Source organism: Eleutherodactylus coqui, chromosome 5 (genome assembly GCF_035609145.1).
Source record: "Eleutherodactylus coqui strain aEleCoq1 chromosome 5, aEleCoq1.hap1, whole genome shotgun sequence".
Classification (NCBI taxonomy): domain Eukaryota; kingdom Metazoa; phylum Chordata; class Amphibia; order Anura; family Eleutherodactylidae; genus Eleutherodactylus; species Eleutherodactylus coqui.
This window is the reverse complement of record NC_089841.1, coordinates 119,021,257-119,035,873: the sequence shown is the minus strand read 5'-3', so window position 1 is coordinate 119,035,873 and position 14,617 is coordinate 119,021,257. Positions and strand designations below refer to the sequence as shown.

The following is a 14,617-nucleotide window of genomic DNA, read 5'->3' as shown; positions in this document are numbered from 1 at the left end:
GGCGAGGCGAAATATTGCTGTCGACATTCCGCCGCCAGGGAGCAGGGGGGAGAGCTGTCCGTTTTCTGTGGTGAGCCTACCTGATAGGCTCACCGCGGAGAATCGCGGCAAATTGCGTGATGCCGCAATTTGAGTCCCGCTAGCGGAGATTCACTATGATTTTTCGCGCATGAACAGTGGGCTGCGCTTTCCAAAGTGGTTTGCATTAGTTTTAGTAGTACCCTGCAGTAGATGCAGAAGTGAGATCAGAAACCCTGCAGTCGCATATTGCTACATTTAACTACGAGCTCTTTATGACTATGGACTGAGCTATAATCTGGAACGTTTTTGCCCGTCGAGGAGGATCTGAATGTGGTCACTTTGTCTTCCAGATTAATCTGTTACTAAAACACTTTTTTTCTACATGACATTCCTAACGGCTAAGGAAGAGGAAAGTAAACTGGGAAATGCCAGACATACTGCTTTGTCCGGAGTTCCTATTGTGAAGACTTTTTTGTTTTTCCTCTGTAATGTTGACTTGTGGCCAGATTGTACTGTTGTCTTGTAACTCCAGCCTGGTGTCCTGCGGCGAGATCGGCTGTCTATAGTGTAACTAGTGGGGAAGAGGAGGACAGCCTCACCATACAACACTAATGGCTCAGCTGCCTCATTTCATACTGAGGAAGTGGCAATAAACAATTGTGGCTAATGAGAAGGACTGCTTGCCCGCTTCACTCCTATGAAATAACAGAATGTAGTTAATATGCCCTGTTATAAACTTATGTATATAACCTGTTGTAGGGGTTCTGTTGGAGCCCAAAAACGTGCGCGCAGTGGGAGACATTTATGAAAACTAGCACATGGGAAAAGTAGAAGAGTTGCCTACAGTAACCAGTCAGGTTTCTGCTTTCATTGTCCATTGGGTCTTGGAAAACTACGGCTGTCATCACAGTTCTTGCTATAGGCAATGCCCGAACCTTTCCCTTGCACTAGTTTTGATAAATCTCCCCCAGTGTATGGTGTATGGAATGGACTCCACTGTGATCCCAACAGGCCATGTAGAAGAGATTATAAAGATGGTGACTTTTCGTCTCCTGCACATTGTAAGTATTTATGGAACTCACAGAAAGTCAAGATACACCAGTACCAGTTATGCCAGTGTTTTGGCTGCATTTTCAGCGCAGCGCTAAGCGCTGTACAAAAACGCCTGTGTGAGGAAGGCCTAAGTGTGCCACACTATGCAAGATACAACCCCGACTGGCAAAGCAGTGGATTGCCTTGTATCACCACAGTGTGCCACACTGGCAGGGCATCCTGGGCTCTTCCAGCAGCTATAGCACCCTGCATGCAAGCACTGATAAATGTGGGTATTAGTTTGCATTTTGCACAAAAAAACTTAAGCTGACGGGCTGCGGCAAGGCCACCAGGCATACATCAGAACCTACGCTATCTTACTAATGGCTAAATAAAATCACAGAGGTGAGAAAAAAAGAATGTACAAAGACATAATTTACAGAAAAAGTCACATGCATCACCTTATACTGCAGCGTAGGCTCATTGAACATATTCCCCAATAGCATGCAGAAAGCCATGTGCTGACTATGTTGTCTGCAGTCACCCCTCCCCGATATTTGCTTTCTACATGCTATTGGGGTAAAGCTTTTCCTGTGAGCGTTTGATTTACGGAATCCGAGCGGGGTACCTGCATGGACGATCTGCAAATCAAGCCGCCCATAGACCCATGGCCATCTGTAAATGCATTAAAGCATGTGGATTTGTTGTTTTTTTTTTTGTTTGTTTTTGTTTTTTTTGGGGGGGGGGTGTATTTATATTGTTTAGATGACCTTTGGTATTTAGGGGTTAATTGACTTTCCCTTTTCTGTTTTGTATTGTGCCATTTTACCTGCAAGCACAGCGATTCCACTGCAAGCTGCGGCTTTGGCCTTTTTCCTCTGGGCTTGCTGATCCCCATCATGACAATGACTGTATATGTTGATCAGGTTGTGTAAGGTTAGGCTGTGATTATTAAGATTCAGGGTGGGACGTCTCAGATTTCCTTTTAGGAAGTTGGCTGTAGTGTGTCTCAGAGTTAAAGACTGATTACTTCATTGAGCTTCACACAGACTACAAGTTTACAGTGGAGGGAGACGCCTGTCAGAGAGCTGTGCAGTATCTGGGTGACTGTATTACTGTATGGTCTTAGGAAACCTATACCTCATTCAAGGACGTATTCAGACCTACATGAAGCCCAAGGTAAGTCTACAATATTAAGAGCAAGTGTGGAATCTTCTGTCTAGAACATATGGAAAAACAAACTTGTTGTTCAGAGTATATTCACAACCATAGAAACTTACCATGCCGAGCCCCGCTGTACTGAGCAGCAGGATGTCGGCAGCAGTGTCTGTGTGTTTAGTTTGCTTTCTAGTTACTCTTTAGTGGGTTTCATCTCCTAAAGTGATCCTCTAGTGCTGGATTAACAAAGATGGCCCCATCGCTTTTCTAACTGCCTGATGCACAATGTGTATTAATGTACATTGGTAGTCTAAGACTGAGTCCACACAAGGCTGATTTTCAGCCGTAAGTCCACAGTGGGCATTCCGCTGCAGATGATCGCGGAAAGCCTGCCTCCAAACCCGTGCAATTCCACAGCGGAGACACTGACATGCTGCAGAATTGAATTCCACACTAAGTCATTTTCTTCACCAATTTAGTGTAGATTATTTCTGCAGCTTGTGGACATGATTTTCAGAATCTCCTTTGCTGCTTCTGTAAATGCTGTGGAGTTTCCGTGCGGAGGGTCTGCACAGACATTCTATGGCAATTCCACTCCGTGTTGGCTCCACCTTGGACACTGCATGCTGCTTGCATGGGCAGCACTGGCCAATCAAAGCCGCGTGTAGTGTCTTACACTAATGATATAAACTACCGCACAGGGTACATCAGCTAGTGAGGGAAGCGGTTCAGCCATCTTGGTTTGCCCAGGACTGGAGGGCCGCTTTAAAGAACAGAAATACTCTGGATATCGCAGTTGCCAAGATGTATTGCTTATAATTTGATGTATAATTGCTTTCATATGAAATATTGTGATACAGCAGTGAATTTTACCGCATGATTTGCAACAAGTGTAACCTACAGAAACGCACGTGTGACTAGCGGCCCCACTTAGTGGTGCGCCTAGACGAAAACTCTAGTTTTGATCCATCTAACATTACCAATTTTAAGTAGTGATATTATAGGAATTCCTCCATTAAAACAGAGATGTTGTGATTGTAAAGCGGGAGACATATATGCTAAGGTTAAAGATAACATCCAGAGGCTCAAAATGATAGAGTAGGACGCAGGACTCCTCGCTGATTAGGTCTTCTACAAGTCATTGCGGGATTTATTTCTTATTCCTATATTCCTGGAGCCTATAATTTGTTTCTACTCTACCTACTAGATGAACAAGGTTGTCTTTAACAATGAATGTTTCTTTACTTGTGCCCTAATACAACCAGCAATTTATCTTCTGCCAGGGAGATTCTATTGAAGGAGGAGATGCCATGTAAGAGCGCAGGTCACAAGTGCCCCGGGTCCCCTCCGCTGCAACTCAACTAAACCGTTTTGACCCTTGGGCTCAGGGGTTAGTTGATCAGCGAGAAATGGGAGTCAGCACCTGCGACCTCTGGAACCATGCTCTTTATATTATCCTTGGCAAGACCACAGTATTTTAGATAAATTGCATTTACCTTTATTATTGCATTACTATTCGTTTTTTGGGTTTAAAAAAGGTTAAACTTGGTATTTTAAAATAGAGCTTGTTTTGTGGAGGTTCGGGAAGGACAAGCTGCTTTCCGTCTGATAATTGATATTTTTAGAAGAATTACACTGGGGTCTAGGCTATTCTGCTGGGCTCATTTTTTTTATAACTAACTTCAGGAAAAATTGATCTGCTTTTAGGTTACTGGTACTGATTATTAATTACTGGAACTGTAAAGGCTCATTTACACGCAAAGACAACCTTTCAAACGATTGAAAGATTGACAGTTCTAGGGGTCATTTTGCCTAAAGTACTAATGGGCACTTATGCCCATTAGAACTTTATCAGCTTTATTTGAATGTAAATGAGCCTCCAGCAGCTATTTGCACATTCCAGCATGTGGTCTGGACTCTGCACTCAGCTGCATTATCCTCACACGGGCTGCCATGGGCTGTCGGCTGAATACAATGTAATCAGCTGCTCCCGTGAAGAACACAGCATGCGGTCCCTGCTATCTCTTCGGCTGAATGATGGATTGTATGCTCACCTAAAAGTCAGTGTTCTGCTGAAGAGTGAAAGATGGAAGCGTTTACACAACGATTATTGCTCAAAAGCCAGCATTTGAACGAATTTTGAGCGATAATCGTAGCGTGTAAATGGAGCTTAATTCTACTGATTACCAATACTGTACTTGTATTGATTGAGTGCTGCACTTTTTCTTAGGAAATGCTGTTTTAGGGTGCTTTCACAGGTAGCCAAAGGGGTTCAGATTTTGTCCTGGATTTTGATACAGATCTGCAGCAGATTTCATCTTTTCAATTAAACTCAAATTAAAGGGGTGAAAAAACTACAACAAAATGTGAGCGCACCCGTAGGATACATTCATACGTAGTGCAGATGGTGTGGATTTTCCGCAACAGAAATCAAAATTTGCCGCCTTGGTGTGGCTTTTGATGCAGATCCGCAGCAGACTTTACCCCTTCAATTAAAAACTGCTGCAGATACACATCCAAATTTTTACACTGTTTTCAACTGGAAAATCTGCACCATATCTACTATGTGAACTCTCTCACAAGCAGTTTTTACAGTGTTTTAGCGGTTTTTGGAGGTGGAATTCACGGGAAAAAATTCTGCCATGTGATCATACCCTTAGGCCTCATGTCCACTAGCAAAATACAATCCCCGCAGAATCTGCTGTAGATTTCTGCAGCAGATTCCACGCGGATTTGCTTTAAGCCTGGGTTCCCACACAGCCGTGGGTTTTGAAGCGGCCCGGCCGCTCGCTCTTCCATTGCGGCCGATGCTCCCATAGAGGAGAGCGTGGCCGCAGCGGAGGAAGAAAAAGGAGCATGCTGCCGCCGGCTAATCCGCGCCACACTGCTGGCTTTGCCGTCCCGTGTGGACGAGATTTCTGAGAAATCTTGTCCACATGGCTGGCTAATCCAGGGATTAGCAGCCGCGGATTTGCCGCGGCGAAATTCCGGACGGAATTTCCGCGACAAATCCGCCCCGTGTGAACCCAGCATTTTTTCTTGCATGCGGATATCCCCAGCTATAGATAACAATGTGGCCGATCCGCACTAAAATGGAGCATACTGCGTTTTTTTCCCATGCGTGGAAAACACAACGGTTAAAATGCCATTTGCGGGTACAAAATTCAATTTCATTGACTGCAGATGGCCAATGATATTCCTATGGGCAAAATTTCACCCGCAGAATCCGCAATTCAATTTTGCTAGTGGACATGAGGCCTTAGACTACCAATGTATACTAATTCACAGTGTGCTTCAGGTAGTCAGAGAAGCCGTGCGGCCATCTTGGTATGCCTAGTCCAGAGGGTCACTTTAATACTAGGCCTGCTCATATTTTGAAGAAGTGTTGGGCCGTCATAAAAGTCGAAACTCTCACAATTTTGTCCCCAGTGTGTATAATCAGACCATTGTGACAAATGACTGCATGGATCTCTGAGTGTATAGATAGCCCCATCTTTAAAGGGAAGTTGTCAGTAGGAAATGGCCTGTTGTATAAATAAAGTTTTTATGCTAAACATATTTTTTCTCTAGACGTTTTGGTAATTTTTTTTTGCTTGTCACTATCAATATTATTTTTTTAAATTGGAATATCCAGCATTTTTCAAACTGACCACTAATAATAATCTGATCTAAAAAAAACCCTTTTCATTAGGCATATCATTATCATCAAAGGCAAGATTACAATGACAGGTGACACCTATATAGATCCACCATTCATAGTTGGTGGTAATCACAGCTCACCTTCTCTCTTTCCATGCACATAACGTTCTTCTATAGAAGTCAATGGGTCAGCTCCTATAACATCGTTGCTAATGATACAGTAGGCATCATGACAAGTATGTAAGCCCTCCAAAACTGCTTCAGTTACTTTGGAAATTACATATTTCATCTTTCTGTCCAGCCGCTGCCCTGTGCCAGTCGCTGCACTGGCTGCCCGTCAAATACAGAATGCAATTTAAACTTGCTACCCTCATCCACAATAGCTCTCCACAGCACTGCGCTGCCCGACATTGCTTCCCTCATCGAAAATTCACTGCCCAGCCTGCATCCTCCGCTCCGCTAACAAAATCAGACTGAGTGCCCCTTTAATTCGAACCTCTCATTCCCGCCTCCAAGACTTCTCCAGAGCAGCACTAGTCCTTTAGAACGCGCTATCAAAAGCTATCCGGGCAATCACTGGCGCACTAAACTTCAGGCGTGCTCTAAAAATGCACCTCTTCAGGGAGGCATATCATATCTCCTAAACCAAGCCCCTCTGTGCTCCCCCTGCTAACATGCTCCCTGTCCCACAGACTGCAATTCCTGTTAGCCGCAGTAAACCAGCAACTGATCCACCGATTCCGCCACTATACGGCCTGCCCATTGTCTATGTGTATAGCATCCCTCACTGTCCACCCCACCATACCGTGCCCATCTCCAGCTCCTTTACCTTCTGTATCACCCCATTACTTGTAGTATGTAAGCTCATTGGAGCAGGACCCTCACCCCTACTGTTTCCATAATCTGATTACTACATGTAACTGTGGCCTTTTTTTATTTCCCCGGTCTTGTAAGCGATGCGGAATATGTTGGTGCTAAAGATTATTATTTGCTTTGAGGGCATTTATAGATGCTGTCAGTCAGTGAACAGAATACATGTTAAGCTATTTTAGTATGAAGGCTGGTTTTGTAGTGCATTTGCATAGAGGAAGCTGGTCTTATCAGTGCTGTGGAGGTTTATTGCACTTCTGAGGTTTAACCTGCTCTAATTGACCTTTATTGCGTATATATTAGGGAACGGTTTCTCTGTCGCCGTATGTTTATTATCCTATAATCCAGTAGCAATTTTCGTAATGACATGCAAAGCTTCAGGTTTTATGTGTCATTTACTTGTGTCATTTATGTGCCATGCACTTCTGCACCGTTTCATTCAGTACGTCCCATTTATTGTCTAATAAAAGTAATTGTATTCTATGCACTTGGGTCCACAATGTACTGCACCTGGATTACGTGAGGCACCCAGGCCTTATTAAACTATTTACTATCCTGCCATTTGCTAATGCGTTTTACAAATTTCTGATGACGTGCAGCATTAACAGAAACATGTTTCTCAGGAAATGCTGCACTCTTATTAATACTCCATTGTCCCCAGTATCGTGCGTACCAGACGGTCGCTGAACAGTTTTCGGTTATAGTGACTACTGCTTTGTTATACATTTTATTGGCATGTATATAACGAAAAGCAATAATTGTATCCTCTCCTAAGTAGTGGAAACGTTACTCATTATGACATACCAAGCTTGGGAATAAAGACTTTCTCTTGTAGAAGTTCAGATTCATTCGTTATCCCTATGTGATAGTTTAATGTGTTTATTAAGGAAGAGTTGTGGTATAAAGGACCTGCCATATCCTCATGCCAGCGGGGTAGGCTGCATAGCTTTGTAACGGTGGCCCAGCTGATACAGCAATGTCTCCAGTTACCTCTAATTCCCCATTTTCCCATAAAGGTTCTTATTAGTTTCCCAGGTCCATGAAAGTATTGGGTAGACGCTCACTGACAGTGAATTGCCTTAACTGCCCAGATGCACGAAAACTAGGGGAATAGGAGGGAGTACAAGGAAAAAAACATTGGTGGGGCCAGTAGGGATGCAAATGCAAAGCTATGCAGTCAGCCCCCCAGACATGAGGACAGGACAGGCCCTCTTTAACTTCTTCCCGCTGCAGCTCTTTATTTATTCTTTTTTCCTTTTTCCTCCTCACTTAAAACAAAAATAACTTTACTTCTCTGGTGACATAGCTACAAAAAAACTTGTTTTTTTTTTTGTAGGACAGGTTGTACTTTTTCAGGGGTACCATTTATCGTTCCATATAATGTATTAGAAAACGTTTTTTAAAAATTTCCAAGTGGGATAAAATGGGAAAAAACACGATTGCACCCTTTTTGGGGAGTTTTGTTTTTATTACAAGATGCAGTAAAAATGACTTGTTATCTTTATTCTGTGGGTCAGTATGATTACAGCAATAGCAAATGTTATAGTTTTTTTTTAATATAGTACTGCTTTAAAAAAAAAAAGTTTTCTAACCCTATCTTTTAACTCGCACAACTTTACATTTTTTCTGTCTATGTGGTTGCGCGAGGGCTCGTTTTTTGCTGATACGATTTTGGGGAACATATAACGTTTTGATTGATTTTTATTCCATTTTATATTAGAGTTGAGGTGACCAAAAAAAGTGCAATTTTGACATTGCAGATTTTTTTCTGGACTGTGTTCGTCGTGCAGGATTAATAATGTGATATTTTAATAAAGTAGACTTACGGATGCAGCGGTACGTATTTTAATTTTATGTTTTGATTAGAGATGAGCGAACGTACTCGTAATGAGTACTTACGTACCCGAGTACCGCCATTTTCGAGTACTTCAGTACTCGGGCGTAAAGATTCGGGGGGCGCCGGGGGCGGGGAGAGGCGCGGCGGTGCGGGGGGGAGCAGCGGGGAACAGGGGGGAGCCCTCTCCCTCCCCACTGCTACCCCCCGTGCCGCCACGGCGCCCCCCGAATCTTTACGCGCGAGTACTGCTGTACTCGAAAATGGCGGTGCTCGGGTGCGTAAGTACTCGTAACGAGTACGTTCGCTCATCTCTAGTTTTGATGTAATGACTAGGAAAAAGTTTTTGTTTTTTTTTAACCTCTAAAAAAAAAATTCTATTAAACTTTTTAGTTTTTTTTTCTTTACTTTAGTTCTCATAGGGCACTTAAAATTGTGATCATTTGATTGCTTGTACCAGGGGTGTATAATATGCGGCCTGGAGACCACATATGGCCGACAGTGTCATTCTGTGCAGTCCCAATGACCTGGACACAGATATATCTATATCTGACTGAAGGGAAGGTGACCCCCATTCTCACAATAGCTGGGAGTCCTGGAAGTGGAACTTCAATTTATTATGCATATACTTAGTATATACCATAAATGTCTCAGATGGGAATACCCTTGTGGCCCCCTGAAGTGGTTCAGCATGGCCATGTGGCCCTCAGACCAGTAAAAGTTGTACACCCCCGCATTATATTGTACAGCATGTGTTGGGAAGGGGTTAAAGAAAATCCATCTTCCCTCTTTTTAGAACCTATTCCTATAGATTTGTCTTTATGTATTTCTAACTTGGACATTTATAGTGTATTCACAGGATTTGACCTCCGTCTCTAATTTGGGAATATCCTGTTGAAACAAAAAGCAAGAAAACTGGGCTCAGTGGTTAGCATGATCACAGCTAAGGAGAACCTCTACATGGAGTTTATATAGTTTGTGTGTATCCCCCTGTAACTTTCTCCCCACATCCCAAAGTCCTAGTTTTACTGGTTTCTTATGAAATTCTCCTGTGTGTATGTGGGCTCCTTCACATTCCGCGCTGTACCAATCTGCCATAGGCTTCCATGCTGCCAATCGCACACACTGCGCAAAATACATGCGCAATAAAGATTGCAGCATGTTCTACCTTGCGCATACATAGCAAGAAAGTGCCTGGCGATCAGCGACCTATAGCAAGAATGCCATTGTATGGTTTTGAAGCTTGTGTGAGCAGTCCCATTAAAATGAATGGGAGCGTTTAGCGCAGCACTGAAAATGCAGCGCTAAACGCTGTACAAAAACGCCTGTGTGAGGGAGGCCTTAGAGTTAGCACCAAAAGCAAAATGCTGATGTGAATGTAGACCATTTAGGCAGTGACCTTAAAGAAATTGTCCCAAGATATAAATTCAACCTCAACCCGTGGATAGGGCATACGTATGATCATTGGTGGCGGTACCAGTGGTTGGACCTCCACCAATCACAAGAACAGACTCCCTTGTCCCCCCCTTATGAATGGATTGACAGATTAGTGTGGGTCCTATTGCTCAGTTCATCTGCTGAATAGATGCCATCTTTGACAATCTCCCTTAAAGGGGTTGTCCCGCGAAAGCAAGTGGGGGTATACACTTCTGTATGGCCATATTAATGCACTTTGTAATGTACATCGTGCATTAATTATGAGCCATACAGAAGTTATTCACTTACCTGTTCCGTTGCTGGCGTCCCCGTCTCCATGGTGCCGTCTAATTTTCTCCCGATTAGACGCGCTTGCGCAGTCCGGTCTTCTCCCTTCTGAATGGGACCGCTCGTGCTGGAGAGCTGCTCCTCGTAGCTCCGCCCCGTCACGTGTGCCGATTCCAGCCAATCAGGAGGCTGGAATCGGCAATGGAACGCACAGAAGACCTGCGGTCCACCGAGGGTGACGATCCCGGCGGCCATCTTCACAAGGTAAGTAAGAAGTCACCGGAGCGCGGGGATTCGGGTAAGTACTACCCGTTTTTTGTTTTTTTTAATCCCTGCATCGGGTTTGTCTCGCGCTGAACGGGGGGGCTATTGAAAAAAAAAAAAAAGCCCAGTTTCGGCGCGGGACAACCCCTTTAACATTGGAAATTGATGCTAAACATGGAGGCCCTTGGATATTGACTGCAGTTACTGAGGTCCTGGTACCATTTGCTATGCTTGGGGTGATATTTGCAGTTCCTTGGTGTACCAACATACTGTAAATAAGGCAATTTATAAACCACAAATACCATTATATTACGCAGCACTGTCTATAGTGTAAGTCACTCATTGGGGCTGATGATCTGATGTCCTTTTTCATCTATATGGGAATATAAGCAATTGGTTGACCTTCTAGTGGAATCCAGAGTACCCAGAGGTCGCCCATGAATGCACAGGGGGCACGTGCAAACGTAACGCATGCCCTGGACCCCAGAGCATGAAGAGCATACTCTTGAACCAGTGAGCTCTGTGCGGTCCGGCTTGGTAGGTCGGTTTTATGTTTATTGGGGAATACGGTCTCTATATTTTAAAGTGCTGGTTTGTTACAGCTGCCCGTCTTCAGGTTGGCGCACGGCGATTGTGAAAAGGAGGGGTTGTTTGTTTTCTATTTTTTGTTTGTTAGAAAATCTTTTTGAAACCGGTTGGAAACTGATGATGGGAGCTAACCTGCATATGAGAAACTGCAAGAGGCATCTAGAACATCAAATCTAATATGAGCTCCTCCACCGCTGCGCAGCCTGTGATGAGATATAGCTTGCAGCAAACTTCAGGTCATTTACCAGATAATGTATCGAGAAAAATGTGTCTGGCGTTGCGCTTGTACTGTGGAAAACTGTGCTTACTGAGGGGGATGTCTGCATACACTCCGCTAGAAGCAGACCTTCACTTTTTAATGTTTATCTCTAAAGAAGTTAAATTGATACAGAATAAGGACATTCCTTCCTCCCCGCACCATCCAGCCATGAGATTAGATGCACACTGACATTTTTGTCCCTGTGTGACCTGTTACACTCACCATATGGTGAAAGAAGGAAAGCGCTTAAAATAGGGATAATTGATCCCTTTGCTAAATTGATGACGCATAACATGCATGATGGAAATAAGCGGTGGGTCAGGGCCAGTCCTATGTATAGATCAACCTGTTTTACTCAATGCTCACTTGTTGCATAGACACAGCATCCTTTATTGTGTGGAATACAAACATCATCAATATTCTAGTGTTCTCTTTGTTAAAAAAAAATTGAAACACTTTTTTTAAATTTTTTTGTTGCTCTTTTGTCTTAATGCCTTCACAATGCAGCATAAAAAAATTCCATGACCTCAGTCAGTCATATGTTTTCAATGAGACATTCAGCTTTTCAATATTAATCAAACTTGAGTTGATTTTGAACTGGTCCTGGTCTTAAAGGGATATTCCGGAGACTAAAAAGTTTTTCACGTTTTCACTCATCAACTGGATAGATGAAAACTTATAGATCAGCGGGGGTCTTACTGGTGGGACACGTACCAATCCTGATAGTGGGGAAGCCGTCCGTGCCCTTCTTCCTCCTCACTGTATGGTTGCTCCTCCCACCTGCAGTGACATCAGATTTTCAAACTTGTATCATGAAAAAATAAGCTCCGAATTGTATAAATACTTTTTTTTTGTTAAAAAAAACACCTAGCTTGAGTGGGAGTTTTTCTGCAAAACTCTGCATGCAGTTAGATCTCAGGTAGATATGCAAATCAGTTGTGGCGGGATCAGATGAACAGTGTTGCCACCGGAGTCCATAAATGTGGTTGTTCTTTTGGCCTATACAAAGGTTCTCAGAGGCTACTTGTGTTGTAGACCTTTTCTTCCACTTGTGTAGAGCTTATTGACCACTAGACGTGCCTTTACGATGCAATCGAAGAGATTTCACCCAGTTAAGAGTTTGAGGGGGCGCATTATTGGCATGCGAGAAGCTGGTTGGTCATATTGACGAATTGCCCGCCACCTGGATTGTTCTGAGCAGATTGTTAGGACCAATGGATGTGTGAGGTCATGGCCACAAGGTGACCTGGTTCAGGACACCCTCGAGAGACCACCAGTAGAGAGGATCATCTTACAGCTTTCAACTGTTTTGTTTTCCGCCATCCAGAGGCAGGTGGCACCATCATTACAGGCCCCACTGTGTCTGTCGGTATCATTTCCAGGCACACGACTGAACGATATTTGGTGTGCCCATTACGTATACAGACTTTGACACCCACCATTGCCTCAGGTTGCAGTGGTGTCGTGTACAACGAAACTGGACTGCTGCAAAGTGGAACCAGGTTGTCTTCAGCAATGAATCCAGGTTTAGCTTGGCTGCTGACAACTGCTACTGTTCATATCTGAAGATCTAGGGGTGAGCAACTCAATCCTGCCTTTTGCTGTAGAATGGCACAGTGCCCCGCTGCTGGTGTGATGGTCTTGGTGGCCATCACATATGACGGTCGGTGATGCCTAGTAGTCGTATAAGGGACAATAAGAGTTCAGCGATATGTTCAGGACATCCTGCAGCCACATGTGTTGTCTACGTGTTTGCATGATCTGGAAGCTAAGTAACAGCAGATGTGTACCAATATGCTGCAGGATACCATACAGAACCTGTATGCCTCCATGCCCATCTGTATCACAAGCCAGAGGCGGCCCAACAGGGTACTACAGCCTACCTTCAAGGGTTCAGTTTTCCGGCGATATATTATCCTTTTGCTCTGATATTGTAATCACTTATATCACCATTACAGTAACATACATAAAGTTTAATTGGACTCCGGCAACTCCCTTTAGGTGGTGTTTCGTTTTTTGTTTTTAAAGGAGTGCATGTCAATAAATTAGTCAATGACAGGATGATGATATCATAAAACTAAAATAAATAGGTTCACTAAAAAGCCAACTTGTTGACAGCAAAGCATCATCCAACACATCTGTATTCTGGCAGAAACCAGTCTTGTAGTTGGATATTCTCGGCCATAGAGTAAATCTCACTTAGTACTACCCACAATGAATGGTTTACTCAGTGCTGGTCAGTCACAGCTGACACTTCCAATCCAGCCCTTTAACCCAAGAGGAAAATATAATTTTGTAAATGGCAACATGTGCCTGAAACAGTTAAAGGCTGCGCTCCCACGGGGCAGAATTTCTGTGCGGACCCTCCTTATGGATATTCTGCTGCATTTACAGTATCCGCAAAATGGACAACAGTTTTGAAAATCTCTTCTACATGCTGCGGAAATAACCTGCACAAAACCTGTGCGCAGAGTGACTTGCGGCACGGAATTCAAATTTGCGACATGTCAGTTCTGTCTCCGTTGCAGAATTCACCCCTTCCCAATTGAGGGGGTGAGTTCCACACAGGAATTGACAATGAAACCGGCTTCAAAACCAGCACCAAATGGTGCGGATTTGAAGACGGGCATTCCGCGGCTGATCTGCAATAGGATGTCTGCTGCAGACATTCCGCTGGAAATCAGCCCTGTGGGAGGGCAGCATAAGGCCTCCCTCACACAGGCGTTTGCAAAAATGCTGCGTTTTCAGCATCGGTGGCATGTGTTTTGACAGCATTTTGGCTGCGGTTTCAGCACTGCTAAAAATGTAGCCAAGGAAGCTGGAAACTTTTTTTCAGATTTGCCGGCATAGCAACCTGCATTTAACACTATAAAAACGCAGTACAAAGTTGTGCCCCGTTTTCAGCATTGCTAAAAACGCAGCCATTCATTTCAATGGGAGACACACAGCTGAAAACGGCCATGAATAGAACATGCAATGCTTTCAACACGCAGCGTTGGAAACACTGCGTTTTCAGCCTTGTGTGAGCAGCCCCATTGAAATGAATGGGAGCCTAGTACAGCGTTTAGCACTGCTGAAAAAGCAGCGCTAACCACTATACAAAAACGCCTGTGTGAGGGAGGCCTAAGGGTGCATTTACATGTGGAATTTCCATAGCGGATACACAGCAAATCTGCAGGTTAGATTTACAGTACAACTACAGTAGTAAATCCATAGCATTTTTCTTTTTTAACTCTACATTATTTGCT

General features: G+C 43.8%; 1 protein-coding gene across 3 annotated transcripts in view; it reads left to right on the top strand.

The window, feature by feature from the left end:
• Positions 1–14,617, top strand: part of MCC (MCC regulator of WNT signaling pathway) — a 283,211-nt gene that overhangs the window by 117,423 nt on the left and 151,171 nt on the right. Inside the window, exon 1 of one of the 3 annotated variants that reach the window (XM_066603070.1) lies at positions 2,100–2,232. The exons of the other annotated variants lie outside the window; for them this stretch is intronic. Coding sequence (XP_066459167.1) covers positions 2,173–2,232 — 60 coding nt within the window. The 5' untranslated portion in view covers positions 2,100–2,172. Of the gene's footprint in view, positions 1–2,099; positions 2,233–14,617 lie in introns of those variants that run through there. 3 annotated transcript variants of the gene reach the window in all.